We start from the raw sequence: 27772 nt of genomic DNA, 5'->3' as shown, positions 1-27772 counted from the left end.
AACTTGCTCATATCATCTTAAAATAAAAAGAATGTTTTCACTTTTTACCTTATTTGTCCATAGTAAAGTATTTATTTAATTAACCACTACAAAAAATAATATTCTGTTTAAAATAAACTAAAAAAAACAAGAAACAAACCAAAGAAGACATTTATTCTTTTTACCCCCCCTCAGTCTACCACTCACATTAATGTGTGGACCGCAATGGCTTTGTGACACAGAATGGCTCATTAGGAGCATCCGTTGGGCCGTTCAGTTCTTTTGAGGCGATTTCTCGCCCAGAAAACCATAGAAATGCTACTGCTTCATCCTTCGTACTCTCCTCGGTCTCTGGTGTGAAAGGAGCTCTTATATCAGGATGTCTCTGCCATCGCTGTCTCTTTCTTCTCTCTACTTAACTCTTTTCTGTTGTCGCCATCGTCTCACAGGTCGTCAGTCATCGGGCTAAAAGCTCCCTCTCTCTCTCTCTCTCTCTCCCCCTCTCTCAGGTTATAGTGTGATTGTCAGCGGGGGAACGAGCCTCAGTGTCGAGCATAAGCTGTCACACATGCTTACCCGGCGCTACCCAGTCATTACATCAATTCTTTATGGGATGAGGTGAACTTTGAAGCGATGACTGCTGGTGCATAAAATATGCCTTCCTTTCAGGGTCTGGCTGCGTGGTGGGAGTGGGTGTGGGTGTGGGAGTGTGTGTGGGTGTGGGTGTGTGGGTGTGGGTGTATGCGTCCTGGCTGGGAGCTGGTGCCGGCTCCTTCCTGAAGCCGGCCCGGCCCGGTCCGGCTGCCCCACATTAGCATTGCTACTGTACGGTACGTCCAATTCTGCGGCTCGCTGGTGTGGAATTAATCCGCGCAGCATTCTCTTAGCGTGACACGCGGACGGTGCCGCTGTGTATAATAACGAGGAGATGCGAGGGACGCGGCATCAAAGCCGCTGTGATTTCTTTAACGCGCTGCCGACATCAACACGAGCAAATCAAGGCGGTATCAGGCGGCGCCAGGCTGCGAACGCTGCCTTATGGCAGTTAGACGCGATCGTGCCTCCCACAACAAGCTGTGTGTGTGTGTGTGTGTGTGTGTGTGTGTGTGTGTGTGTGTGTGTGTGTGTGTGTGTGTGTGTGTGTGTGTGTGTGTGTGTGTGTGTGTGTGCGTGTGTACTGCATGGGTGTATGGATGTGTGAGCGAGAAGGTCTAAACTGTGATTTGGCCGCACGCTGGCGAACACACACACACACACACACACACACACACACACACACACACACACACACACACACACACACACACACACACAGACGAGCACAAACTCACAAACTCACAAAGCCGTTCCCACAGAGGCAGATCCCACGCGCCGCTCGTATCCACTATTCTGTCTAATCTGCGAAACGACGTCCGCGGAGCAGCTTTTGGGTGTTGTCATTAACTCCTAGCTTTCAGCCTCTGCGCTCGGCTTCTGTCGCGTCCTCGTGCTTGAATGTCTTATTTCCAGTACTACACGACGTGGAATGTTTGTATCTGTGTCTGTATCCTTTAGACGTGTTACATTCAGCTGAACTTTACACAGTGAGGACAGCAGCGACTAAAGGTAACAACGAACACTTTTAGTGGTAGAAGCAGAATAAACCTGAAGAAAGCCTTTATTAGTCATTATCACAACAAAATCGGTCGTCTTCATCCAACTGATCCACTGGAGGAGCAGGTCGATGCCACACAGGACACACCTGCAGCCCGGGTGGACTTGAACCTGCAACCTTGTGCTTCCCAAGCCTTGCTCAACCAACTGAGGTACCAAGCTACACCCAGTGTAATTCGTTGGCCTGTGTAAACTAACCCAGAGACAACAATAAATCCTTCTTTAATATTATAATGCCCCTGTTAATATTTCCCCACACGTCACCCAAACCCTGAGTGCAGACCTTTACACCCACACACAGACAGATGGATTCTGAACCTGGACAGATGTGATAACACGATCGTACATCTCCTCTTGTTTGTGGCAGGTGGCCACGGCACAGTTTGCTTTGGATGCACATGAGTGTACGTTTACATGAAATGCATTGCCTTTGCTCTGGTGGGGACAGCACGGGTTCTCAATCCTTGCAGCTACTGCCTTTAATTGCATTCAAAAAGCCTCTCATGTGTAAACGGAGAGAATGAAAACCAGCAGAGCTCCGAGGACCCACAATTCAGTTGTTCAATAAAGTTTCTTTGTAGCGCAAGGGAGGAGAGAAAATGGGAGGAAGTGGGTATTATACATATTATAATGCACAATATGCGTTCATCGCTCCGCTCCGCTTTTCTTACCGTAACACGTGCGCTGTTTTCCATATTCCTTAACTGCTCAGTTATTACTGGAATGACTCCTCACTACTTCCTTCGTTAGTTGCTAATTATTTAAAAGCGGAGAGTGCATCGGTGGAAGTGATGGGAACATAGGTTGAAACAAGCCTTTACGCAATGACACGCACAGTAAAGAACAGGTCCCCGTAGGGTCGAAACACACGTAACCCCGCCTCGATTCGCCGGAGTTCTTCACGGTCGTCGCGTCTCCTGCCTCCCTCACTACACAAGGTAACTCCGTCGCGTGCGTAAAGCGCTTGGACCCCAGACTGGCACCGCGCAATTTCAGCCCCCGCGTCATTTCTCACGAGACCAACAACGGGGGGCGGGAAAATCACCGCTCGAGGTCTTTAGTGAATTGAAGTTTTTTTTTTTTTTAATTTGTGTGTTTTCCGCCTCGTATCGTGCGGGTTCTCCTACCTGTGCTCGCGCCTCGCTCCCGAGCCGCTGCGCAGACACCGTTCGCTTATGAGGAGTGAAAGATGCGCAGAGCAGACGCAGGACGCGGTGGGAGATAATTGCGGATGCGCCTGGATTTAACAGCTGGTTCCTGTAAAAACAAGGATTGTGTCAAACTTATGGCGTGAAGGTAAGACGCTAGTTTGGCTTTTCTGCCTACGCGCTGTGGCAAACTTGGCGAATACAAGACAAGCATATGCTCCACGGGCTGATTGGTTGCGTTGCACGGACAACTACATGACGAAATGTATTTAAATGAAAAAACGAGGTGTCGTTCAAATACGGTACGGTGCGTGCAATCGCGTCCGATGGGATCCGTGGGGTGTTCAGCGTCCTCTGTCTGGGGTTCGGAAGTGATGTGTTGGTCGTGTTCCCTGAAATATTAACTTTCAAGGTTAATTTGCCGCTGATGTGGGAACAGTCGCTGCGCCCCGGAGCGCGTTCCCCGTCTCCGAACCGAGCCAATACTTTGAGGTTGTTTCACTTAATGAGCGTGATTGAGCTTTTTTTTGGGTGCGTGGACGTGAAAAGTGCTCCAAGTGAGGCGTGAGCCTCGTTCTCGGGTAGGTGTGTCCCGCCTGTCCCCATCGCCCGGTTTAACCGGCGATCAGCGTGCGGTGCTCCGCGTCTTGCGGGGCAGGTGACTGCTGCGCTGGCTCCTCAGCGCGTCTCACGTCCCACCGACGAGCGGCTCGAGCAACTTAAAATAACCGGGATCAAAGGAACGGGCTGCGCGACGTGGAGCTCTGCCGATGAATCTGTGCCGGCGCACGTCGCGTGTGTGATAACGCCTTTAATTAACCCATGGGTTATATTCAATACGCTGCTGTTGCATCGTCGTCTATAGAGAAATGCCTATTATGCAGATTGGCCATTTTGAAATGCAGCTTAGGTTTACACTGGTCACTTATTAGGAGGAAACAAAACAATAAACATGACAAACTGCATCATAAGTCCCCGCTGCTGACGTCTGGTCAACTGTTGTTGTGTAGGTCAGCAGCCATGCAGCTCCCCATAGCTCAGCCGGGTCAATTAACCCGGCCGCATCATTGCCACTGTCACTGCAAAGGGCCAAGAAAAAGATAAAGCTGATTCCCGACGAATCCATCTCCAGTTAAATGTCACGGCACCTGCTGACGCCGGGAGCCCATTTGCTCTCCAGCCAGCGACTGTCTGCAGACACATTGTTCACACGTATGGATTTTATGGAGCCTCTGTGATGGCTCTGACTTTGTCATGTGGAAATCAGCCCGGCAGAGCGGCCTGACGCATCGCTTGTCAAGCGCGGCTGTTTGACACGGACGGCTTTATTAAAAACGATTTATCGGGCGCTTCGAGACGGTTTCCGTTCCAAAACAGACATTTGTCTGACTCTGATTCCACATCGCCGCATATAATAAAAGCTTTGCATTTGATGGAGTGGACGAGGACAGATTGCTGCATCCATGTTCAATACTTTAATGAACCCATGATGAACCCAAACGGAAGTTATTTATTTATAGGATTTTTGCACCTAAACTTGACTCAGCCTGTGAGGTCACACCCTCCTCCATGAAACAGACACTCCTGGAAGTCATTCACCAGGGAACTCTCACATGCGTGAGTGTGATCAGGTTCAGCACAACGTGCAAACCATCAGCACAGCACATCTTTGACACCTGTGATCTCCCACTTTTTAAACTTTTATGAGGCACCAGGCTGTGTCGCTGTGTGAACGCATTTACTGTAGGGGAGAAAGGTGCCGTGGCAGAACGCTGTCTGACCTTTGCGTTGAAAGCTAAGTGAGCTAAGTTTACCTTTTGAATGGGAGCCGGAGCCCAGTGAGTGCGGCCTTAAAATGGCCTCAGCGAGTGTAAACAGCGGCTCCTCCGGCAGCAGCAGCAGCACCTCGACCTCCTGCGCTCGATGGCTCAGCGGCCGCGTTGCATTGAAGAATCATTGAATCATTTAGCTGCACGGGGGTGAAAACATCTAGCTAGCCTGTATTCGCCGCTCTTTGGAGCCGGCTCGCTAGCACGTCAAACACATCAGGGCCCCAGGGAGCAGCGCCATCACTGACAGGCCGGAGGAGCCAATTAGCCAATAGGAGAAGCCTCCTGATCTGGTTATGCTTCAGGTTACGCTCACACGCTGAGAAAGTTTCCTCTGACTCCACTTTTTAGCAGTGAATGTTTCTATATAATAATATTAAGTCATATGGTGCATTGTATGAAGAGTACTATTACAGTACTTGTGTACTACATGTGTAATCCGGATGATACACCCGCGGACCCTCAAGGTGCGGAGAGAAAGGAGAGCGATTCACGGCGCTCGCTTACGAGGCTCGAAATATCAGGGAACATTAAAAGGTGAGAGCGAGATAAAGAGGGGCGACGCGTCGGCTTGTCACAACATGACTCATGTGACACTTTGAACCATTTCTTCCCAACCGCCGCTGTCGAGTGCCACATAAAAGCTGCGGTTGAGCTAAGCAGCCCTTCAGTGGCGCCTTCCTTGACATTTCCCTCAAGAGTCTGGGAGCGTTGTGTTTGGTGAACAAAGACGCCATAGATCCTCCCGTCCGCGTGACCTTTTGGCACAAGCTTTGATAAATTAATGTTCAATCAAACTGTTTCCTCGCTGGAAATAAAGCCGGCGTGCAGGAAGCGGCTTTGGAGTAATCTGTAACAGGACCTGTAATTAAACACCCGCCCCGAGGGGGGGGGGGGGGGGGGGGGGGGGGGGGCTTCACACGTCCATTCGTCTGGGACGTTCTTTGCAGCCGCGTTTGACTTGAGTTATATTTCACCGGATTGCTCGGCTGTGTGGCAGAACCGCCCACCCGGCATCGAATGGCAGAGAGATGTAACTAATCACAATGAAGGAGGTCAAAGGCGCCCGGACGTCTGCCAGGCGGCTCGTAACGATGACGTAGCGGGAATCCGTCCATGCTCCGTCTTGGCAAGGGGCACCTGTGTGCTACAGCTGCAGTGCCATCACAACACCAGCAAGTTCAGTGAAACTGACAGCGATGCAATTGGAAGCTTAGATATGACATTTGCAATGAATATATTAGTTAGATACAAAAGGTACTGGCAGTAACATCAGCTCTCGCATCAAAACATAAGTGTTCCACAAAAACATCAAAAACCTCTTCCAGATGTTGACCAGCTGTGACTGGAAGTGTGGAACAGTGGAGAGCGCCTTGTTTATAGTTAGCTTATGTCACAGGTACTGTATAGCGGCGTCTGGAGCGGCGCTCGGTGCGTCCTGGGCCCGCGGGCCTCTGTTCTGCAGGGGTTGGGGACACTCGGCACCCATTGCCATCGGCGAGTGCCGTGCGTTTGGCGGCATGTCACCGAGGAACAGCGAGCGGTGCATGAGCAATCCTCCTCCTCCTCCTCACAGGAGCGGCTGGAGCTTCCCCACAACTTAATGAGGTCGACGGAGGCTTGTTACCGGCCTCTGTCCTCCCCCTCAGGTGGGTGAATGCTCCACCAGTTTTACCCTTTTGGCCTAATTTGAGTGGCTAATGGCCGAATCAATAATCCATGCGGCGAGATTTTCTGTATCAATAACACGTAGGTGCTGCGTTCGCCCTGAGGGGCTGCTTCGTCTGAGAGGACGCTTCGTTTCGCTTTTCATTAAGCCCTCTCCTCCGTCCTCTCAATGTTACACGTCTGGAAGCGTCCTGGGCGGCGTCCGGCGTGTCATTTGTTTTCCCCCGGTGGCGCTTCCAGCGCACGGAGTCGCCTGTAAGTGTTAAATTTGTATTCTGCATGTCAATTCCAGTGATGCAATTTATTAGGTGTCAGTCAAACGGACGGCGGCGCGGTTCCGGCTTGACTTTTGTTGTTAGCGACGTGGAGGAAAAGCACCTTGAAGGAGACGGTCCCTTCTTGTTTTCCCCATTTAAACAGCAGCGTCCGGATCATTAGAGTTGACATATAATCACACGTACTGTACAGAGCGCATTCTTCAAGCTGCAGAACATAATTATTGTCTGTATTTTTAAAGGATAATTGTTTGTCCTTCACAGAAACACACCAGGCTGTGGCAAAACAAAATGCGGCGGCGCCTATTTATTGCACTTCTTCCGGAAGGACACCAACAGAGCCCAGTGCACCTTTGTAGATGCTGCAAAAAAAACGTAATGACAAGTGCAGAGAGAAAAGGGGCATAATTGCAACGCCAAGATAATAACACAGGAATTGCTTCTCGGCGCGAGCAGGTTTATTTTCAGTGCAGTAAAAGTCATAGCGGCTTCCACCTACACAGTCAGCCGGTGCAAAGCGGCCGCGCAGCTGATGACTTGCTTCGGCGCTCGCAGGGCAGCGGAGGGGAGCTGTTTCCCAGAATGAGAATTCACAAGATAGTCATTGACTTTGCCCGTATCACCGGTTCCGACCTGGCAACTAAGAGGGCGGCGGCAGACAGAAAGCTAATTAGCACGAAGGCTATCGCAGGAGGGGATCGAACCCCGAGAACAGAGGTTTGCTCCAATGTTACACTACACAGAGGAAGAAACAAACTTGGACTGCTTGTAAGGTGTGTTCATGTGCGCATGCACGGCTTTAGACTGGAGACTTTAGTGGTTTCATTTCCCTGCGACGGACCGCTCATTCCTCACGGTAAGTGTTAGAACCTGCTTTTGCAAGCAGTTGTGTCAACTCTTCCTCCCGGAATAAAACTCCTCAGCGCGTCCGATAAAAGAAAGCCAATCCACTCTGCATGCAGACCTGCAGCTACTGGGCATGAGACGAGCTCTCGCTGGTGCTTCTTATCTGATTTCCTAGCGCAGTTAGAGCAGCTTGCTAGCAGCGTTGTCGCCCGCTGTGGGGACCCAGGAAGGTCCCATAGTTCCTCCTGCTTTCAGGCAACGCTGCATACGGTAGGTAGATGATGGTTTGATGTGCAGGCGGGGCCGGGGTCAGAGGTCACCGGGTTGGATGCGGCGGGTCCTAACTGTTTAACGGGGAGAACTGGACTCGGTCACTGCTGAGCTGCACATTGATCATACAGCAGAGCTACATTAGTGCACAATGTGTGCCAGAATCACAAAAGCCTCCACCCATTGATTCACCTCCTTTCCTCTGTGAAGTCATCCATACAGTACAACCGGGTTCAGGGGCGGCTGTGCCCAGGGCGCGACCTTTGACCTCGTCCACAGAGTAGCCTTGCAGCTATTTCAATTATTTTGGTGGTGACTTCTCCGGGCTGTCACACAAGTGCAATTGTTTAGAAGCTTCGAACGTGCCATTAGTGTTCATGCAGAGGCTTAAAACCAGTGTCCAATAAAGGTCACACCAGAGGTATCTGCTGTCACAACACAAGCTGCCATCACAGTTCAGGAGGCTCCGCCGGTTAGGAATCGATACCACAGCAGACGAAATGACAGCGGCAGCGTTCTAGATGCTTTGTCGATACGAACATTCATACACGTGACTCAATACGTTCTGCTCATTACGACTTGCTATTCGGCTGAATATAAAGCTCTAAACTGCATAAAGAGGTAGAAGCTGTGGGAGCTGGTGGGTTTAAAACGTCCCATAGAGGCCAAAGATCAGTGGAGACGTCCTTCTGGACCTTCAGCCCAAACACAGTCACGGTTTACAGCATTTTCCCCATAGGTCTTAGCTTTCCGTCATCTACCTGCAATGAACTTATCCCAAGAGAGTTTGAAAGTTGGACGCTACAGTATAAGACAATTTAGAGTCATTTCCTGCACCTGGTTGAGATGATTTAGCCTGTAATACACGATTGAGGATGAAGGACCATGCTGCTCTGTTGAATGATCAAGCACACATTTTGCAAATCCATTGTGAGGTTTTTTGGTGCTGCTTTAAAGGAGCAGCACACGCTTTGCTTCTCTGTCGACTCCCGTCTGCAACTGGGATCAATAATAGCAGTGGTGCGTCTCAGGCATAATACTCATGATTATCCCTGTTCTCTTTGTGATTGTTCATAAAGAGTTTAAAAGTGTCAGTCTGTCTCAGAAGCCACAACCTGACGTGCCGTGTCTGTCTGTCGCACGCAGCTCTTTTGTTGAAGAAACCACTCATCATCCGCGAGCCGCGCGGCTGCGCCGGCGACGGTCGTGCGGCCGAGCACAAAGCAAGAGCGTTATTAAAGCCCCAACCGCTCTTTGTGGCGCTGTGTGACGTTCCACACTGGGCTCCAGTTACTGACATGAGCACAACGATGTGCAACAAGATCCGCGAGTTGAAGTCCAAAGTAATTAGACTACGTTCGCATACTACTACGCATCAAGCAAATGATGCAACAGCCCGGGTGTGATTTCATGATTTCAGCTCATGTAGCATCTTTGATTCTCTTTAAACTGTGCTTTCACACGTCCTGGAGTTTGCCGGCTTAATAGGACACGAAGAACACCCACTGAGCAGCTCCAGTCCTCTGATTGTGTGCTCTGCTTTGAAGCTAAATTTCCCAGAAGCATCGTGGTCATTTCATGTGTGTGAGCATATGTGTTGAGGGGGGGGGTCCTTCACATCGCATTGACCGCTGCTCCTATTTACATTCCACGCGGCACTTTCCCAGCTAAGAGGATAATGCAGCGGTATGGAGGTGGCAGGTGCCGGGAGGCTCTCGCCCCAAATAGACGACGAGACCAAAACAGCACGCGCTCGTTTCATATAAAAGCCGCGAGAGCGACGGCTCATTACTCGAGCGTTTCCGGAGACGCCACAACAGGCGAAACGTAAATAGTGCGTCGTGTGACAGTTTGCTTCTCTTTAGTCCCGTCTTCCCAGGGTTTGAAAACAGAATGCACTGAGAGGTGTGTTTTCCGAGCAGGAAATTGCAGCACCTAGAAAAATAATTGCAAAGGAACTGGTATTGATCAGTGAGACAGTTCGGCCGCCGCAAACAAGGAGAAGTCAGTCTCTGCTGGAGGAAATCGGCCTTAATTGTGACTTTGAGAGCATTATATTGATGCAATTACTATATTTATCATGATTATTAATTCATTCACACCTTTATTTTGCACATTTTGTAGACCAGTTGCTTGTTTGGGCGTTTTGGGAGGTAAATGTTGCTTGTCAGCTGCTCAGTGCAGGTTTTAAAGGCCTCAATCTGAGAACGCTTTAATTCAAGAAGGACAAGTTCCCGTTCCCTGATTTCCTCGGAAGGAATAAAGGTTTTCAATCAACCTGCATGTGTGTAATGTCACATTGTCAACACTGACTTCTGTTCTCTTTGTGCGACTGCCTTTAAACAAATGCAACTTTTTCTATCGTATCACGTGAGTGCACTCTATGTAAAGTTGAAGCTGGACCGGTTGTCGTGGACTTAACACATCCAAAAAACAACCAGAACCAGAGAACAGACATTTGATCCGCTTTGACATCTCTTGGTTTTAGTCCAGTTTTTACCGTAAGTTATTTTTCTCCAGTGTCACTTTGCTGTGTGACTCTTAACCAAGCAGCTACTGTGGCAGAACGCCGGCAACGTCCTATTAGCTTTTCTGCTGTAGCTGTGTTTGTCAAGCATCAGGTATTTACTATTTCATTTCCTACTTTTCCCTCTAAGCTGCATTGCTGCTAATCCCAAATTGCATATACGAAATCCTCAAGGCCACGGGGGAAGAAAACAATTTTAAGCACCTCTCAAACGGCACTTGTTCCCTGCAGTCGTTCGCTCCACGTGCAGTCGCCTCAGAGATTGACCAAGAAGAGGACGCCTCTTCAGAGTAAGACACGGGGCAGTGCTTTACAAAACCAGAGTCAAATCCAAGAGGCCATGACGGTTGCTGAAGTGTTTCAAGGTTCCAGTTCTGCAGAAAGAGACCAAAGAGGTTAAACTGTTACCTGCGAGTGCAGGTGTTGCTCATTCAGTGCTGTGCAGGTTTTTTTTTACAAGCATTGGATTAGCAATCAATTGGGTCAGAGCAAATCACTTTTGTAAATTAGCATAAGCACAGTAAATACTACAAAGCAGCCCCCGGGGGGTTTGCTACAAATATCATGATGCTGAAAGGGAGACAGGCTCTGCGTGGGGTGTGTGGGCGACTCTGGCTGCCGGAAACGACAATGATCCCAACCAGTGCAGCCACGAAGGGCTTTTTATACAGGATGAAACTGTTGGTAACGTAACGAGGACGTGTGAGCGGCTGTGGAGACAGTGTCGTAACTTTGTGTGGTCGTGTTAGACGCATTCGCTTGAGGCTCGGACCAGATTGAAGGCCGGACTTACGAAACCCTCCCACCGTCCAACGTGTCCACCTCCTCGCACGCTGCCTTCAATAATAAATGGCTTATGAGCCGAGATGTCGCTCACCTGCACAGATGCTGAGTCTGTCTGACTGACGCCTCGGAATTTAGCATTATAGCAGAAAATGCATTCGGTCCTTAGCACGTTCTGCTATAAGGATGCTAAAATAACGTCATTCTGTGATGCTCCTCTAACACAGAGAGCACTGAGATGGAGGATGGCTGTTACACAGACAGTGTGTTCAGGAAGATGGTGACGCTGCATTCAAATGGGCGGCGCGGCCCCGCGTTTAGCATTCAGCAGGTACCCGCTGCGTTTGAGGTAATCCCCACCTGCCGAGTCGCCTGCAGAGACGGGGCGGCCATTGCTTCACATTTATTATATCACACGTTACCGTCGCCGGGCACGGATCACGGAGGGCATCGTTAGAGGAGAGCGAAGCATTGGAGGAGCTATTGGGTTTTTCTAAGGAAGCACCAGTTATGGGGTCAGCGAGTGAGATCGGTCTCACGTACTGTAAGTAAAGAAGTAGCACGGGTAAATAAATAAGATTAGACAGCGCAGGGCATCTGCAGGGTACACACACACAGACTGGTGCCCCAGAGCGATGCTTACACATCCTAACAGGAGCACTCCTCCCTCTCTCTCTCTCTTTCCCCCAGTGGCTTCTTCCTAAATCCTCCTCCTCCCTCTCTCTCCTCGCTCCTCTGCCCTCCTCTGGTGGCTGACTAATTAGCTCACCACTCGGCCCCGAAAACGTGGCTCGCGTAAACAGCGAGACCCGCGATGTGGACATTAAAAGATCCCACAGATTTAGCTGCTTGAACCGAACCTCTCATTTTTTAGTGTTTTCACTTCCCGACGTTAAGGCCGGGGCAATTGTGCCAACGCGCGCTAATCTAATCAGTGCAGTGACATTCAGGTGCACCTTCGGTCAGACGTGCTCAACCTTATTAAAAATCCTCCGACTGCCACGCGAGCGTGTCCTTCGGGAGTAAAAGGTGCCCCGACGCACGGGGATGTTCAAGGACTCGTGAGTGCGACCGCGCGGCGTTCATTCAGTTTAAGGCTGTGAAAGAACACAAAGGCATCTGTGAAGAATCTGGCCTTCGCGAGTCAACAATGAGGCCGGCAGGTTTTAGAAGAGACTGTGAAAAAGTCAAGCGCTGCAGGACGACATGGCACAAAGCTGATGATGAGTTCTCTGCCTACGTTCACATAGTACAAGATTAATGAGTACAAGCAAATTCACACTTTTTACTCATCTCCTGACACGTTTACATTAAAATGCTGAAGCTGATTCTTCGTGTTTTTCCTCTTCTCCTTTGCCAGTGAACGCGTCTTATTTCTTGCGATTCTAATGCAGGAGCCGTAGCAGAGAACCACACGCGCGTCAAAATATCTTCAGTTCAGCTGAAAGTTAAGTCCCAGTCAGCTGCGAGCAGGCGACGTCTTCCAGAGTCAGCCGCTCCCCGTAGGACACGATTCCTCACACGCTTCTGCCTCCACGCTGAGCCGAGAGACGTCCGCACACACACTTTGCAGGAAATGGCTTCGACTTTGTAACGTGCACCTACAGAGACAAATCGTTCGGCCGCTCATCGTCAACAATTGCGCTTCAACGGCAAAAGGCTGTTTATTTGCATTATTTACACGTACTGTACTGCTGCTTCGAGTCGTGCACAGAGCCGTCATTAACAGACGTTTGGAAAGGATGAGACTAAATCCCGATCATCAGCCCAAATTGGTGGCGTTGCGACTCAAAATACGCCGACAGTGCAAGTTTCTGTTGCCTAGACTCCTGTAAATTTAGAACAGCCAACCAATTCATTCACTGTTTTTTAATGATATTCACCTCGGTAGCAGCCGGAACCCGATAACGGCAACAAGATAAAATTAGAAGTGAAACATCTTCCTACAAAAACAATTACAAGGCTATGAAAATAATTGTTAGGTTGCGAGAATTAAATTAGCAACAGAGGTAAAATGAGTTAGATTTAAGTGGGATTTGAAGTAGGTCTCAGTCAGCAGGAGCGTCCGCCTGAAAGAACGTGGAACCAATTAGGGTGCGAGGGAGAAGGAAAATGGAGCTGGGAAATGGAGGATGACATAAACATTAATCCACACAGATATGAAGGAAGTGCTCCGCTAAGGCTTTTGTGAAATAGGCTTTGCCCGTGTGTTTTTGATGTCGAGGCGTCAAGCTTCATTAGGCTGGAAGTGTTGGGCTTCGCCGAATTACGCAAGTAAATCTGACAGAAGGACGGCGTCTGTTGTCAGAACCGCTAAGTGATGTAAATAAACAAAGAGGACTCGCGCCGTGGAAATGATTCGCGGCATAGAGATGTTAAGGCAGGAGATCCAGGCTGTGAGCGTATGTGAGCGTCATGTACAGTGTTGTGTTGCGTGAGTACACAAACAGTTACAACTAAACCGTACGCTGCACGCTGAACAGTCCAAGAATCGGTGCCTTGTGTTTTCTTTTCATGAAGCTCTGAATAAATACATTGCGCTGCTTCCTAAATGACCCTTAAAGTCATGAACTCCTGCCTTAGATTTAATTTCCAGTGTTTTTATAGCTATACTGTAGTTTCATCAGACTGAAGCTCTGTAGATGCTTCCTACATCATTATATACACATTTGAAAGCACTATAATTTAATAGAGAGGAGCCCATTACTGTGTGCAGCAGAGTTTAAGAGATTAATAGACACGTTGCTCCTCCAAAGGAACGACCTCAGGAATACGGATTAGCTCATGACGCTGCCGCTGCTGCTGCTTCTTCACGGACTGTTTGCATACTGCTTGGTGAAACGCTGCCTCCCCCTCTGGTTCCGTGTGTGTTTTCCCAGGGCCTGTTCCCGGCCTCCGTCACTCACAGCTAATGGATGTGTTTACCCAGTATGCCTACAACGACAGCTCCTACGACAATGGCACCTTCAACGCCACCCGCCCGGAGCAGCGGCACCCGTACAACTACTACGCCATGCTGCTCACGCTGCTCATCTTCATCATCGTCTTCGGCAACGTGCTGGTGTGCATGGCCGTGTCCAGGGAGAAGGCGCTGCAGACCACCACCAACTACCTGATCGTCAGCCTGGCCGTCGCCGACCTCCTGGTGGCCACGCTGGTGATGCCCTGGGTGGTCTACTTGGAGGTAGGACCGGTTCCGTGGAGTCCGTAGCCACGTTTATCGGCAGGTTAGAGGCTCAAGGTGAAACGGGGCCAACCCGGTGCCGTCTGTCTCGTGATGCTAGTAAAAGCGGCCCCGTGTGACAACGGCAAATGCCAGGCCGGCCGCTTCGAGCCGGGGGTCACGCGTCCCCCTGACGTCGCGATGCATCGTGCAGCTGACGCACCGATACCCGCTCAGCAGCGCCGACGAAAACAGAACGGACGCTCGCATCGAGCATGAAATCGTTTTCAATCTGCCGGGTCGATGGCCGGCAGGATGTGGGGCTATCTGGCGGAAGAATATCTCCCCGGACCATCTCTCAGCCGCTGCTCGTCTCTTCTGTCTATCGTCTCAGCCCCGGGGGTTATTTCTGAGCATCGGGCTTTAGGTCACGCTGTCTGATGTAGAGAAAAGCAATCTGAGACCACTGCAAGGGGCTGAGACTAAAGGGTCTCCCAGGGGGTCGCCGTGATTATCACTCAGATCACATAGGATGTCGTGGGCTCAGCCTGTGTCTGTGTGTTTGTTTCCAGCACAGTAATGATGAAACATGTTACTTGGTAACGGTACTCAGACCCACACACGGCGTTTGATGAGGCCTTTTGATTTTATATATCATCCCGATGGTACAGTATAACTGATACCAGTAAATTTAAAAGTCCTTTTTGATTATTGGCAGCATCTACAAGTTTGTTTGTCTGCGAATCACGTGACCTGCGCTCTGTGTTTGTTTTTACTGGCGATTGTTTACTTGCTCTGCTCCGGTGGGTTTTTTCACACGGGCAGCTGGCTACACACAGCGGGAGCCGGCATCAAAGCCTTTGAGGGAGGTGGGAGTCGGATCGTAATCAGCCGCTAATCAAAGTCCCAGATTGTAACATGAAACTTACTCAAAACACCATTTTTACAGCGTGGCGAGAAAGTGGGTCCCCCCCCGAGGGTTAAAATGGTTTAATTGCACAGGTGTGTTTGTTTATTGGCACGTGTGGATCATGGGGCGCACCGGATCCCTTGTCAAAGTCGCAGCATGTGTTTGGACACAAAAACACAATCCTGTGTTTGCTGGCAACTGGTCATAAGGACACTTCTTTAGTGTCTTTCAGTTTTTCTAGGACAAGCCACTAGTGTCAATTCAGCATTTTTACATGAAGATGATTAAGCAAAGCGTTAGAAACCACTAAGGCTTGTTTCCTTGTCCACTGATTTTGTGTTGGACACTGTGAAACTCAAATGTTATTCTATTAAGGAGTAGGTTTCAGGACAAGCTTGTGTTTTCTTGTTTCTCACTTGCACCAAGCGCCAGAAACCTTCTGTACCTTTTCATTAGGACAAATCAATAGCACGGTTTTACTCGACCCTCGCTGCCTAGTAAATGTTCACTTCACACTTCGTAACACATAGTTTGTTCCATTGATTTTGAGTCTTCTGGCTGAACTCGCCAGTCACTGATGACGTCATCGTGACACGCGTTGCGTTATTTTTTCAGAGATGCTCCCAGAGTCACACAAGAGTCTGGTTTCAACAGATTCAGGATGTCTATAATGGAGTGGCGATCTAGACCTAATGCTAAGTTAAGAATTCATGTCCGTGGTTTTCCATCTCGACTAATTGTGTAAAAGTAAAGCTTAACACTTATCAATCCATGTAAATCGAGGGGCATTTGCACCGGAACAAACTGAGAATTCAAATGAAAACTGAGCATATACAGTATAAATGGTTGTAGATCTACTGGTACATGGTAAATAGTTACACACTGTAGAACACAGAGAAAAAAAGAATTTTCCTTTATATATTAGCGTTCACTTTAACCTCAAAGCTTATGTGTAACAATCTGGGACAATAATTCATAGATAGGAATGCGCAGGCTTCACTTTCCGGCCTTTTGACCTGAATGGAGACGGCTGTCTGAACCCCCCACCCCCACGTGTTGCATATCTACGTGTTCAAACGGCTTTCAGCTACACAGCGGCGTTCTCAATTTTAATTATAGACGCCTCATTGTTAATATGGTCACTGGCTGTTTGCCAAAAGGAAAATACACATTCCGTATGTGTTTGGATTTGGACGTTTGTCTGATTTTAACATGACAGTTGTACTGACCATTAAAAAGGAATCAGAACCCAACAGGGAACAAAGTAAAATGTATGTTTTAAGTTTTTAAACCTGATCAGCCTCTTACTGTGTCATACAAGGTATAGTGTACAGGTCCGTGTCATTTTGTGTCCAATGATTGAAAGGCAAATTAAGCCTCCTACAGTCTTTTACCCACATTAGCATGTATGACCTGGAAGAAGCAGATAACCAACCAGTTTTGCTGGATAACATCCAAAATCAGGTGTTCATGCGTATTCATTTGGACTCGCAGCCAGACAGCAGCCGGCTTCATTAGCATTGCTGCTACGTCTCACGATCGTGTGTCTTGTCGCGCTCCTGGGCCGCGTAAACGAGCAAATCAAACACACATTTATCACAGAGACGCCCTGTTTCCACCGGTTCCTGTGATAAAGGGCTTTTTAGCTGATCAGCTGCGTGCCTGCAAACAGGCGCGGGCTTGGTTTAGTTTTGGTTCTTTGCTATTTAATGCCACTAAGGACGCACTGTCATTGACTGTGACAAGTGCTGCAGCTCTGCTACGCCGCTGTCAATCAAACATGGACACTCATAGTTCCCTCCAGCCGGTCGAGATGAATGAAACCGAGTCATAAAAGCTTAGCAACACACGTTCAGATGACTATGTGTGACTTTAAAAACACACAGAGCTGTCTTTAAACTGTCTGATGAATTATGTGAATCAAGTCAGAGTCCTCCTGCATTCCCGTACTTCATTCAAGTCATTTAAATGCAAAATGCTTTCTAACATCAGGAGCGAAGTTTACACACCCTTAGAATCAGCATTCAGGACGATGGCGAGTTGCAAAAATCAGGAGAAATGCATTTTTCAAAGGAATGGTCATTAGACATTCTCCTCTACAAGAATAATGCAAACTCACATTAAAATCCACTATGTGCGTATGGATAATGGAAGGTTTGCAGGTTAATATTGCAACAGTCCAGTCATTGGTTCTCTCAGTGCTTTTCTTTTATTGAAAGTTTGTTGCCATTGCTCTGAATGGTATAAAGACAGGGGCCATTTGTTTCATTTCACCCTCATTACAACTGAGTCCTCCAATAGTACTTTTTAGCCACTTGCTATTATTATTGCATTTTCTATTCCCTGACATTTTACCTTATCCAAATGAGGCCATGTGGGAAAGTTTGACAAAGAAAATATACGTAGAAACTGTCCCACAGTCCGTCCAATGTTTGGATTTCTCTTTAAAATAACTTAAACTTAAAACATAAAAAGTTAGGAGCATGGTTTATGTCAGTGGAGGTCTGACACACCCATGCAGGTCTTACTCATTAGCCTCAGGATGCTCTGCAGTCTCCGTGGCCCCTAACAACAACATCCAGCTCTTTAAGCTAGCGTTTGTTTTATGAAGACAACAGGACGATGATTAATCACCGGCCTGAAAAAAGGAGCTGCCCCTCGACCCACACGTCTGCCCGTCCTCATCCAGAGTCACGGGATGACGCGGGTGGACCGTAACGTGCCCCGTGGCACCGAACCACACCGTCACTGGCGACGGCGCTTTCATCGTTTAGATTGAACCCGCAACAGAAAACAGATATGAATTTAAATGGGTTTCGATCACGCGATTGATTACGCGCCACCTGGGAACGCACAGCGAGATGCATGTTAAGGAATAATTATCTCACTAACCATCAGGATAATCTATAGTGGGCGGAAGGCGGGTGTATAAAGCTCACGACTGTCACACTGGAGACCCCTGGGTGCATTAAAGAAACAAGCTGTTTTATCCACAGTCATAATGTTTCTTAGATTTTACATCATGTGACCATTTTGGTCATGTGACAGAAACGATCACAGTGTATCAGCATTAAAGTTGAGGCTGGAAGTCAGTGGATGTTGAAGCTCTAACGTTTCTGCTCTACGGTTATGGTAAAATATGTAAAACAGACGATTCTTCCAACACGACGTTTTCACGCATTTCATCAGCTTGATTCTTTCCGTCTGTGGCTGACGTGTGCTCTTTCTTCCTTCTCCGGCGTGTAACTAATACAAGGGGCGCTTCACTGTCAGAATTGCTTCTCGTTGCAGGAGAAAAACACGCTGCTCCTGCCAAGGTGTAGTGACTTTGTAGTGTTAACTGTTGCGCGCGGCTGCCATTCGTTGACGCTCTCTCTCTCTCTCCTAGGTGGTGGGCGAGTGGCGCTTCAGCAAGATCCACTGTGACATCTTCGTCACTCTGGATGTGATGATGTGTACAGCCAGCATCCTCAATCTCTGTGCCATCAGCATCGATCGGTGAGTTTGCTGCCGCAGATTGTCTTTTCTTGCTGCCATGCTTCCCGCGTGGATTCATAACGGTAATCGTTACCTCCTGAATATCAAAGGAAAATTGCTGGCTGCTGATGCGTGACCAGCAAACCCTGTATGCCTATTTACTGACTAAATGGCATTTCCACATATGGATTTGAACATACACAACACCTTTATGTCATGTATATTCATGTGAACCTTTAACCCGATCAGACTTATTTACTACGGCTGCATGAAAATATAAATAACAGGCAGGTATCAGCAAACTAGTGGTGTGGAGTTAACTTCCTCCACAGTTTCTACAGAGCTTCTGCGTTAATGGTGCAGAAATAATGTCCTACCTGTCATCACCTCATGTCCACATTGGGCTTATTGGGCTTAAGTGCACGTGAAAAAGTCAAACATATAATATGTACAATGATCCTCAACCAAATAAAAGGGTATATGAGAAGAAAGGTTCAATGGAAGCAGAGGCTTCAGTTCGATAGCCAGCAATAATAAGAAAATGAGCAGCCGTATATTTTATGGCCTAATTGTGCTTAAAAGATATCAATATGTCAAAAGGTCATTATATTGAAAAGTATATAAATGACTGCAAATATCGACAAACAGAATAGCCCACACATCCCCATTGGGCTAACAAAGAGAAAAATAAAACCTTACAAATGGGTTTCAATAACTTTTATTGACTTTGTTGACTGTATTGACAAACTTTTAAATGCTTAATATAATGACAGCTGAGTCATAATCCCTGCTCTGTTCTGCCTCACCTGCAGCGATGCAGAAGGTGAGGATAATATGCCTCATAACATAAGCCATAATGTCATTATTATTGACATAAAATACATTTTAATTCCCACGAGCTTATCAAATGTACAAGGTGAACACATGGTCATTCACATTACCTGTGAATAAAGAGCCAGGTATAAGTTAAATTACTGTAGATGCAGAATCAGTTTCAAACTCTTTCAGCCAGCGTTACCTGCTGATCCGATTTGACTGATTAATATCTGTAGTAATAACTTTTTCTCTAATTTCCAATTAAATAGAACTGCACGCGTGACACGTTGTGCCACAAAGTGAGTGTTTCTGGGTTTAATTAACCCAAAAATAAGTGTAGTTGTAAAGGACGCATGATGATTTACTGTAGTAATTAACTGTAGGGCCTTCATGTTAACGTTCATAACATCTGTAGGAAGGTCTTCATTGAAGCATTCACTATTAAAACTGGAGGAAGCAATCACATGACGTTAACAGCCAAAATATGAATTGGTTTATTGGTGAGAATGGATTGATTATGAATAAATCCAAAGAATGCCGAGGCAATATTTCCTAGCATAATATCATATCAGATTTTAAATGATTTTCTACTTGGTTGCATTTTCATCCTAAATTTGTATACAAAATAATTATCCACTGTTGTCAGGAGTTGACACAATGTCAACTCTTATTCAAGAGACTGAATTTAAATACAAATGTGTCTTGTATGTGAGGAAAATCTAATTAGCCTGCTGTAATCTCATGGCAGAGCAGTGTTTGTGTGTATGTAAAGAATGTCACAGGCGGCGGAAGAGGAACGCCGACCACATTTACATTTAGATATTGTTTATACGACGTCCTGGCTGGCTGCGTATGCGAGAAGACTAAATCATGTGAATCACTGAAAGGACGGCTGCGATCGCTTTTAATGCTCAAGTAATTCAGCGTCTATTTCCTAAAAGTTCAGACAAGAGTCTTTAGAGCATTTATTTCCATTAATCAATTCAGCATCTTCGGGCTGCTTCATCATTTATACATCAAAGGCCTGTTTTTGTTTTTCTGCTCACTTTTAATTTACCAATAAAGAGCCAACAGGGAGGAATCAAATTAGGGACTTTATTGTGTGAGTCTGAATGCGAATACAAGTACGCACCCATACAAATGAGAGTAATTGTGCAACAGTGGTTAGTTGTTAGAGAATGAGTCGATGATCAGCGCTTGGAGTTGAAGTGCTGCCTAACAATGTTCAATCAGACAATCAAATCAACTATTCACCTCCTCTGTGAAAGCACACGCCTAATGGACAGAAAGTGATATTAGTATATACACATGCAAAATATGATTAAATAAAACAACTCTAGTTACATGGTCAAATAGTTAAACAGGAAGTCAGACGTTTACTGTAGGTCTTAACTTACTAGATATATATTTTATTTAATATGTATCAATGTGTAGATTTCTGTGCTGGGGTTGCGTTCTTCTAATAACATGTAAATGTGCAGGATGAATGGAACTGTTACAACGTTCCAAGTTTTAGTCCGAAAGCTTGTTAGCAGACAGGCGCCAGTTTCCACCTGCAGCTTCCAGATCAGCGTTAGCTCGGAGTCGTCCTTCTGGGTTCGGTGCTGTGCACAGATCAGTGGATCAGTGAACTCGCATGAATGTTGAAGTGTGCTCTCGGTGACTCACACTCGGTGAGACGGACTGAATGTACTATGTGCTGAACCTTCCAGTGCTGGATGCAACTCTCGGGCCACGATAGGAGGAAAATGTAACAATGGCTGCCAGCAACATCGAGTTAGGAAAACTATTCATTATTTGGCTTAGTTTTAATAAATATAAGTATTAAAGTTTAGTGTGTACAGGATATAAAGATAACAAAGCACATTTGGGGAAGTGGTGGTCTCCTTACCTTGTGTTTTACCATGATTAGATACGTTATAGCTCAAAATGATTGCAGCCTAGAATGCAAGTTCGAGTCTCAGAGCTCCACTTCATTACTGGATAATGTGAAAGAGAGCAGTCTCAATGTGAGACCTGCTTACTGTAGGTGGATGATTATTATCCAATGCCGTATAGACGGCGCAGACCACCTGTGTGGAGGTCTATTTCCTGCAACATCGTGCTATAGGTGCAGGTGGTCCAAACATTCGTCTTGCTCCCAAAGAAACTCATTATCTTCAGGCCTTGTGTCAGCACAGCGGGCCACGTGGAGCCGGCCCAAAGCCTGCTCTGACCCAGCTCGCTATGCTAGCGTAGCCCACTGCGATGGCCGCGCGCTGAACAAGCTGCGGGATGCGCGCGGAACGTTGCAGCTAGCTTAAACGTATCCTCCGCTATGGGCTCGCTCGCGTTGCTTCGTTTCCACGGGGCGCCTGAGCACATTACACAGAAATCAATGAGGCAGCAAGTGTGAGGAGCGGTGCATTTCCTGATGATTGTTGCAGGCTAATAAGGTCAAGCGGCGCAGCGAGGTTAACGGATGAGGTTCTTCCTGCAAACGCTGCTGGAAAACACCTGATTTCACAGAACCTCGAGTATCTGAAGAGCTACTTTAGCGCAAACGACGTGTGTAGGAACCGAAGTGCACTGGAAGCATGCATGGATCATACAGTATGTTTTTACACTGCGTGTTTTCTTCCCCTTCGCAGCTACACGGCGGTGGCCATGCCGATGCTGTACAACACTCGCTACAGCTCCAGGAGACGGGTCACGGTCATGATCTCTGTGGTGTGGGTTCTGTCTTTCGCCATATCGTGTCCTCTGCTGTTCGGCCTGAATAACACAGGTGAGAGTGCGGTACGCACAGTGGCCACGTCCAATCATGGGCACATAAACATCCTGACAGGCGAGCTGGCATGTAGCCGCCTTCACGGAACCTCAGGCGGCTTATTCCAAAGAACAGCAGCTTTTACAGGGGATTTAGGCACGGGCAGGTTCTGATTAAGGGCCTTTTATAAGGCTCAGACTTGTTACCGAGCAGCTCCTCTGGCTCGCGTCCTGTCACTTTGAAGCTTTGCTAGCTCTGCTTATCCCCCTGCGTCGAGTGCCTGACGCACTTGGATATATAGATTTGTGAGCCTCACTGCCTTCTGTAGCCGAGGAGGAACCACTGAAACTGAAGCATGGTAAATTAACAATTACCTTTTTTTTGTTTACATTTGAAATATTTCTGCTGTCGTTACCTTCGGAATGAAAACTCAGGTTGCGACCGCAGCTTTATTGCCATCAGTGGACTGTGCAGCGTCTCCTTCACCCCCTCGCGCACCAACCGCACAGAGACAAATTCATGTGCATAGAAATGAGCGTGTGTTCCGTCTGGATGGGGAGAACAGTGTGTTCAAGGACTTTTCAACATGTGGGGAAAATAATGGGATATTCTAGCAATTCAGTATGTAATCTCCGTAGAGGCAGTGAGTTTACCAGTGAACCTTTCACAGAAATAATGGTCAAGGACCGAACAACAGAACTTATAGTCTTTTATAGTGGGTCAAGGTTTGAAGGTGTTAAATTGGACATATTCCATAACTACGCAAACCCTCCACAAACATGTGACATGTGCAGCATCTGCAGGATGAATTGGATGTTGCCGTTCGTGTGTCTGCGTGGCGACGACCTTTAGCTAATCCGAGGCCGCCTCCGGCTTGAAGTTTTCTCATTCTGCTTGGGTCCAGAGTCCCAGCGGTGCAAAGACAGTGCGACTCTGTCCAAATTCCTGTCACCTCGCTGCTGGGAGTCGAAGAGTCAGTGATGCGGCTTTGGGGTGGGTTTGGCTGGACTTGAAGTAAATCAGTAAGATCTAAAATTAACAGGCGGTCTAAATTTGGGGTGATGTGATGTGGGCATCTGGCAGCAGATGGAAGCCCGGTGGCAGCATCAGGGATATGCTAGAGGCGCTATGAGGCAGTGGGAGAGGGTGGTGGGAAGAAAAGGGTTGGATGTAAACACCACATGAGATTTAAATCAGAGCTACCCAGTGGTTAGAGTTCAAGACAAACAAAATTCCAGATTTTATTGTCTTGCTGAGTCACAGTGTCAGAACGAGGCCTTCGCTGCCCTGTGTGCGTCCACAGCGACCCGCGACGAGTCTCTGTGCGTCATCGCCAACCCGGCCTTCGTGGTGTACTCGTCCATCGTGTCCTTCTACGTCCCCTTCATCATCACGCTGCTGGTCTACGTGCAGATCTACGTGGTCCTGAGGAAGCGCAGGAAACGCGTGAACACCAAACCCAAGCAGCGCGTCTGTCAGGCCGCTGAGACCGACGCCGTCACGGCGCTGAAGGTGAGCAGGCGGAGCGTGAGCGGGGACGGTGCCTCTTTGGAACTCGTTCATTTCTCCGGCTCATTTGTGCCTTTATGGAAGTTAAACAGTTTTCTTACTTCATGGGCTCATGCACAGCAGTCGCACTAACAGCAGCATACATTAAACGGGGGAAAACCCGACGGGGGGAGAACGTGTGAAAAACAGCCTCCGCCATTTATGCAAATGACCTGCTACGTTAAAGTGTCAGCCGCCATAACGCAACACTAATTACACGAGCCCTCAAATGACCTTTAGTGCTGAGCTATTGATTTTACTGACATAGTGAAACTCTGTGGACTCTGCACTCGGAGTCAAGCAATGTTTTTCCTCTATTGCTTTACATCCCTCATGTCCGCGCACGGCTTTACCCCGTGGCTGAGACTCCTACGTCACTTAGCGATCTGTGAAGGCAGCGCATCGAGCGTTACCGCGGGCGTATAATCGTTACGGAGTCATTTAAGTAAAGTGTCATTTAAATCTCTCTGGATCGACTTGGTTCCGTCTGGTGTGAGATATTTACGCTGCTGCGTTCTGACGCTGCCGATCGAGTTACTGCTAAACAGAACTTTTGCAGGCGTCGCCTGGCTTGACCCGTGCGTCAGGAAAGCCTTTGTGCCTTTGACATTGCACCCTTGGTCCTGCCCTGACACTGCTGTTTTATGCTGCGTTCCAGGATAAGTGCACTCATCCAGAGGACGTGAGGCTGTGCACCATGATTGTTAAATCTAATGGGAATTTTCCTGTCAACAAGAAGAAAGTGGTGCGTGTTTTTTCTGTTGGTGGAATCTCAAAAACATTATTATTAAATTATTTATTGCCTGTTTATTATTAATAACATAATAATACCTAATATTTAAATAATGACCATCTTCACCCGCCCATTTAATTCTGATTTGTATTCGTCTCCTGTCGCTCATGCTCAGATATTCATCAAGGACGTCGTCCATGAAGGCGAGGACCTGGAGCTGGACGAGCTGAACAACAGCGGCAGCAGCCAGAAGGAGACGCAGCAGCGGCAGTGTGCTCTCGGAGACACCCCGGCCACCAGCCACCAGCTGCTGATGCCCAAGTCCAACACCAGCCCCAGCTCCGCGCCCCCCACGCCCCCCGAGGACATCCAGAAGGCGGAAAAGAACGGCGATCCCGCCAAGGAGCCCCTGGGGGACCCGGGTCCCATCGTGGCCAAGGCGTTCCAGGCTCAGGCTTTACCGAATGGCAAGACTCAGACTTCAGTGAAAACCATGAGCAAGAGGAAGATTTCACAGCAGAAGGAGAAGAAAGCCACTCAGATGTTAGCTATTGTCCTGGGTAAGTCCTGCTTTCTACTTAAGCTTCTGCCCAACTCACACCCATCCTCGGCTGCGCGTGTTAATTTGCATCCGGTCTTCATGAGAACCCAGATCAGAGTTTGACAGTTCTTCAGAAAGTGATGCAACCTAAAGAAATGTTTGCTTGTATTCTACGTGTATCGTGTAAACGCTCCCCTATTCTTCACTGGTCTTGTTCTCGCGTGTCCTCAGGCGTATTCATCATATGCTGGCTGCCATTTTTCATCACGCACATCTTGAACACGCACTGCACCAAATGCAAGGTCCCCGCCGAGATGTACAACGCCTTCACTTGGCTGGGCTACGTCAACAGTGCCGTGAACCCCATCATATACACCACGTTCAACGTGGAGTTCCGAAAGGCGTTCATCAAGATCTTGCACTGCTGAGCGGCATCGTCGCCGTCGTCATCATCACCACTCGAGCGATCAGACCGAGCGAGGAGCGATGAACAAAAGCTTCTCTTCTGGCGAATACCTCATCCTTCTAGGGTAAGAAACGCACAGTGGGGGGGTCGGGAGAAACCGCAAGCTGATTTTTAAAGCTGCGGAGCCGAGTGACCGAGGGACTGGCAGGAAAACAGGTCGGCTCTGTGCGTGAATTGCTGGTGGAGCCCCGTTCTCCGCGATACTGAATGTACAAACAAGTAATGTCTGTAACGATGACCCGTCTCTCACGGGGAAAAAGAAACCGTACCGTCGTTCTCTCAGCTCATCGTGCTTGTCGTGTCGGGAGCCATCTGTATACATACAGCACACGTGCAAAGCGCAGACTGCCGTCGTGTGTGTGAACCTCACGTTTTTTGATGATTGACACTCATCCAGTCAGTGTTCATCGCAGTGTTACAAAGTGATACATAAGCTCATGAAACCTACCACTGATTAGAATGTGTGTTTCAGACGAGAGACATTTTACCTGCTGTATAATGTGGCGACGCCAACATCCAGTTTTTATAAACTAAAAATTCATAATGTTATTTTCTGTACATAGTTTTCTTAACATAATAACTGTTATATGCCTGCAATGGAAATGTGATGCATGCTACACTGCCCCTCTACTTCTCATAAAATGTATGTTTAAATAAAAGATTACACAACATGTCCAATAAAGAAAGTTATGAGACACTGGACGACGCAGCATTAATGCTACTGTTCACTGTGTACAAAAAAACTTATCATTATTCAACAACTCGCCTCTTATTCCAAGTATTGATTCGCGGATGATTAATGATGTTTATTGGAAGTAACTTGGAGGAGATGCTGCAGTGGAGTTGTCCCACAGCAAAATAATGACCTGCGCTGTATGTGGACATTGGAGCTTATGTATAATCAAGAGGATGTGTGCAGGCCCTGAAGCGTCTCCCCTGGGCTTCTGCTAAAAAAAAAAAAAAATAGGAGGTGAACTTGGTAAAATGGAAATAATGGTTACAGCAACACAGCTGTGTGTGTTTTAGGTGCTGGGTCTTAGTAGTGGGTCGGGGGCTGGAGCGCTTCCTGGGTCCACTGCTCCCCAAATTTACCTCAGTGCCTGAAATCACAGCCCCAACTGTTCCTGGAATGAAACATGATCAGGATCAGGAGATTGTGTCATAACTCCCATGTCTGAAAACTCCCGTGGGGTCGACAAGTGTCTTTTAGGGCAGATTTTTCTTTATAAGACACCGTGCTCCCTTTACGTGAAATAGACCCTCGTTGGCGTCAGTACCGTAACCTCACAGCGTCCGTATCCACTGATTTCACATCACTTATTGTTACTTTATTAACCCTCATCATGTTCTGTGTGCAGACAGTACGGTCCATGCAGCTCTTTGTGATTATTGGCTCCTCCTGAGGCACATTCCACTGTAGCCGCACCTACAGGAGACACTGAGACTGCTTTTGCTTTGACACACACCTGTGCGAGTCCTCTTTACCTGACGATCTCGTTTAGGCTTTAAAGGGAGCATTTACTGCTTTGGTTTCTACTGTGTGGGTGGCAACGTGAATCACAGTCACCGTATGGTATGTTGTGTGTGTGCGTGTGCATGCACAATAGATGTAAATGTGCTGTGGACGAGGAAGGACGGTGCAAATGCTTTGTGTTGCAGCCTTTTGTGAGTGGCTGACGTCACTGATACTTTTAGAGCGAAAGGCTGTGAAGAGTTGCATCATTTGCGATGGGGAAAAAGCAAAGCAACAACAAAAGGAACGTTCCCGAGGTTCCTGTTCTGCCGTGAGCAATCACAACCACAGTGCGGCAGGCTGAAGAGGACGATCCGTCACTGCCGCCGCCGCTGGCAGGGCTCTGGATGCCGCAGATGCAGAGATCTCCAGTTGTGTGCTGTGGTTGGAATCAAAAGTAACTAAATCCTTTCGTGTTGATGAATGGTTGTCAGAAGACCTGGCAGACTCCTCCAAGGTCAGGAGAGTAAATTACTAACCACAGGGTTGAAAATAGTCTTCCTAGAAGTGAAACCTGGGAAAGAAAACCTGGATTTAATGCATGTTTCTGTCATCTTTGTGGGGGCAAAGTGTAATTAGAGATGAATGAAACTGTTTAACATTTGACACCTGGGAACAGTCTTTAATTGTAAAATCCATTAGTTCATTGTTGATAATTACTGCAGGTAGCGTATCTGTGAAGAAGCAGGTAGCGTATCTGTGCCGGGAATCTGACTTATTATAATCCTTAATATGAGCTCAGTTAGTGCATTTCCCAAAATGAGAAACCTTTTAAAAATAAACACACATTCCTGTGCAGTCGTGAGTGAAGCCATAACAGTATCTTCATTCATTTTTGCTCTAATACTGTGGTATCGCATGGTTCTAACTGGCACCCG

At 47.6% G+C, this 27772-nt stretch overlaps 1 protein-coding gene across 2 annotated transcripts; it reads left to right on the top strand.

The window, feature by feature from the left end:
• Window positions 1-2315: 2315 nt before the first annotated feature.
• drd2a (dopamine receptor D2a) lies at window positions 2316-26083 on the top strand. 2 transcript variants are annotated; one of them, XM_029172095.3, is made up of 8 exons: window positions 2316-2570; window positions 13858-14162; window positions 18440-18549; window positions 21975-22111; window positions 23397-23605; window positions 24300-24386; window positions 24550-24934; window positions 25147-26083. In XM_029172095.3, the coding sequence occupies exons 2-8, from the start codon at window positions 13890-13892 to the stop codon at window positions 25341-25343; spliced, it is 1398 nt and encodes a 465-aa protein (XP_029027928.1). In that variant the 5' UTR covers window positions 2316-2570; window positions 13858-13889; the 3' UTR covers window positions 25344-26083. The 2 variants fall into 2 exon arrangements, with proteins under 2 accessions (XP_029027928.1, XP_029027927.1); XM_029172094.3 differs by lacking the exon at window positions 2316-2570 and adding an exon at window positions 2581-2928.
• The last annotated feature ends 1689 nt before the right edge of the window (window positions 26084-27772 follow it).

The sequence above is a fragment of the Betta splendens genome, chromosome 13, assembly GCF_900634795.4.
Source record: "Betta splendens chromosome 13, fBetSpl5.4, whole genome shotgun sequence".
Lineage (NCBI taxonomy): Eukaryota > Metazoa > Chordata > Actinopteri > Anabantiformes > Osphronemidae > Betta > Betta splendens.
This window is presented reverse-complemented; position numbering and strand designations above follow the sequence as displayed.

Excerpts from the sequence above, each read along its gene's own strand:
- drd2a (XM_029172095.3), top strand. The coding sequence starts at position 13,890 with ATGGATGTGTTTACCCAGTATGCCTACAACGACAGCTCCTACGACAAT. Across the intron at positions 14,163-18,439 it reads CCTGGGTGGTCTACTTGGAG|GTGGTGGGCGAGTGGCGCTT; the intron begins GTAGGACCGGTT and ends TCTCTCTCCTAG. Across the intron at positions 23,606-24,299 it reads ACGCCGTCACGGCGCTGAAG|GATAAGTGCACTCATCCAGA; the intron begins GTGAGCAGGCGG and ends GCTGCGTTCCAG.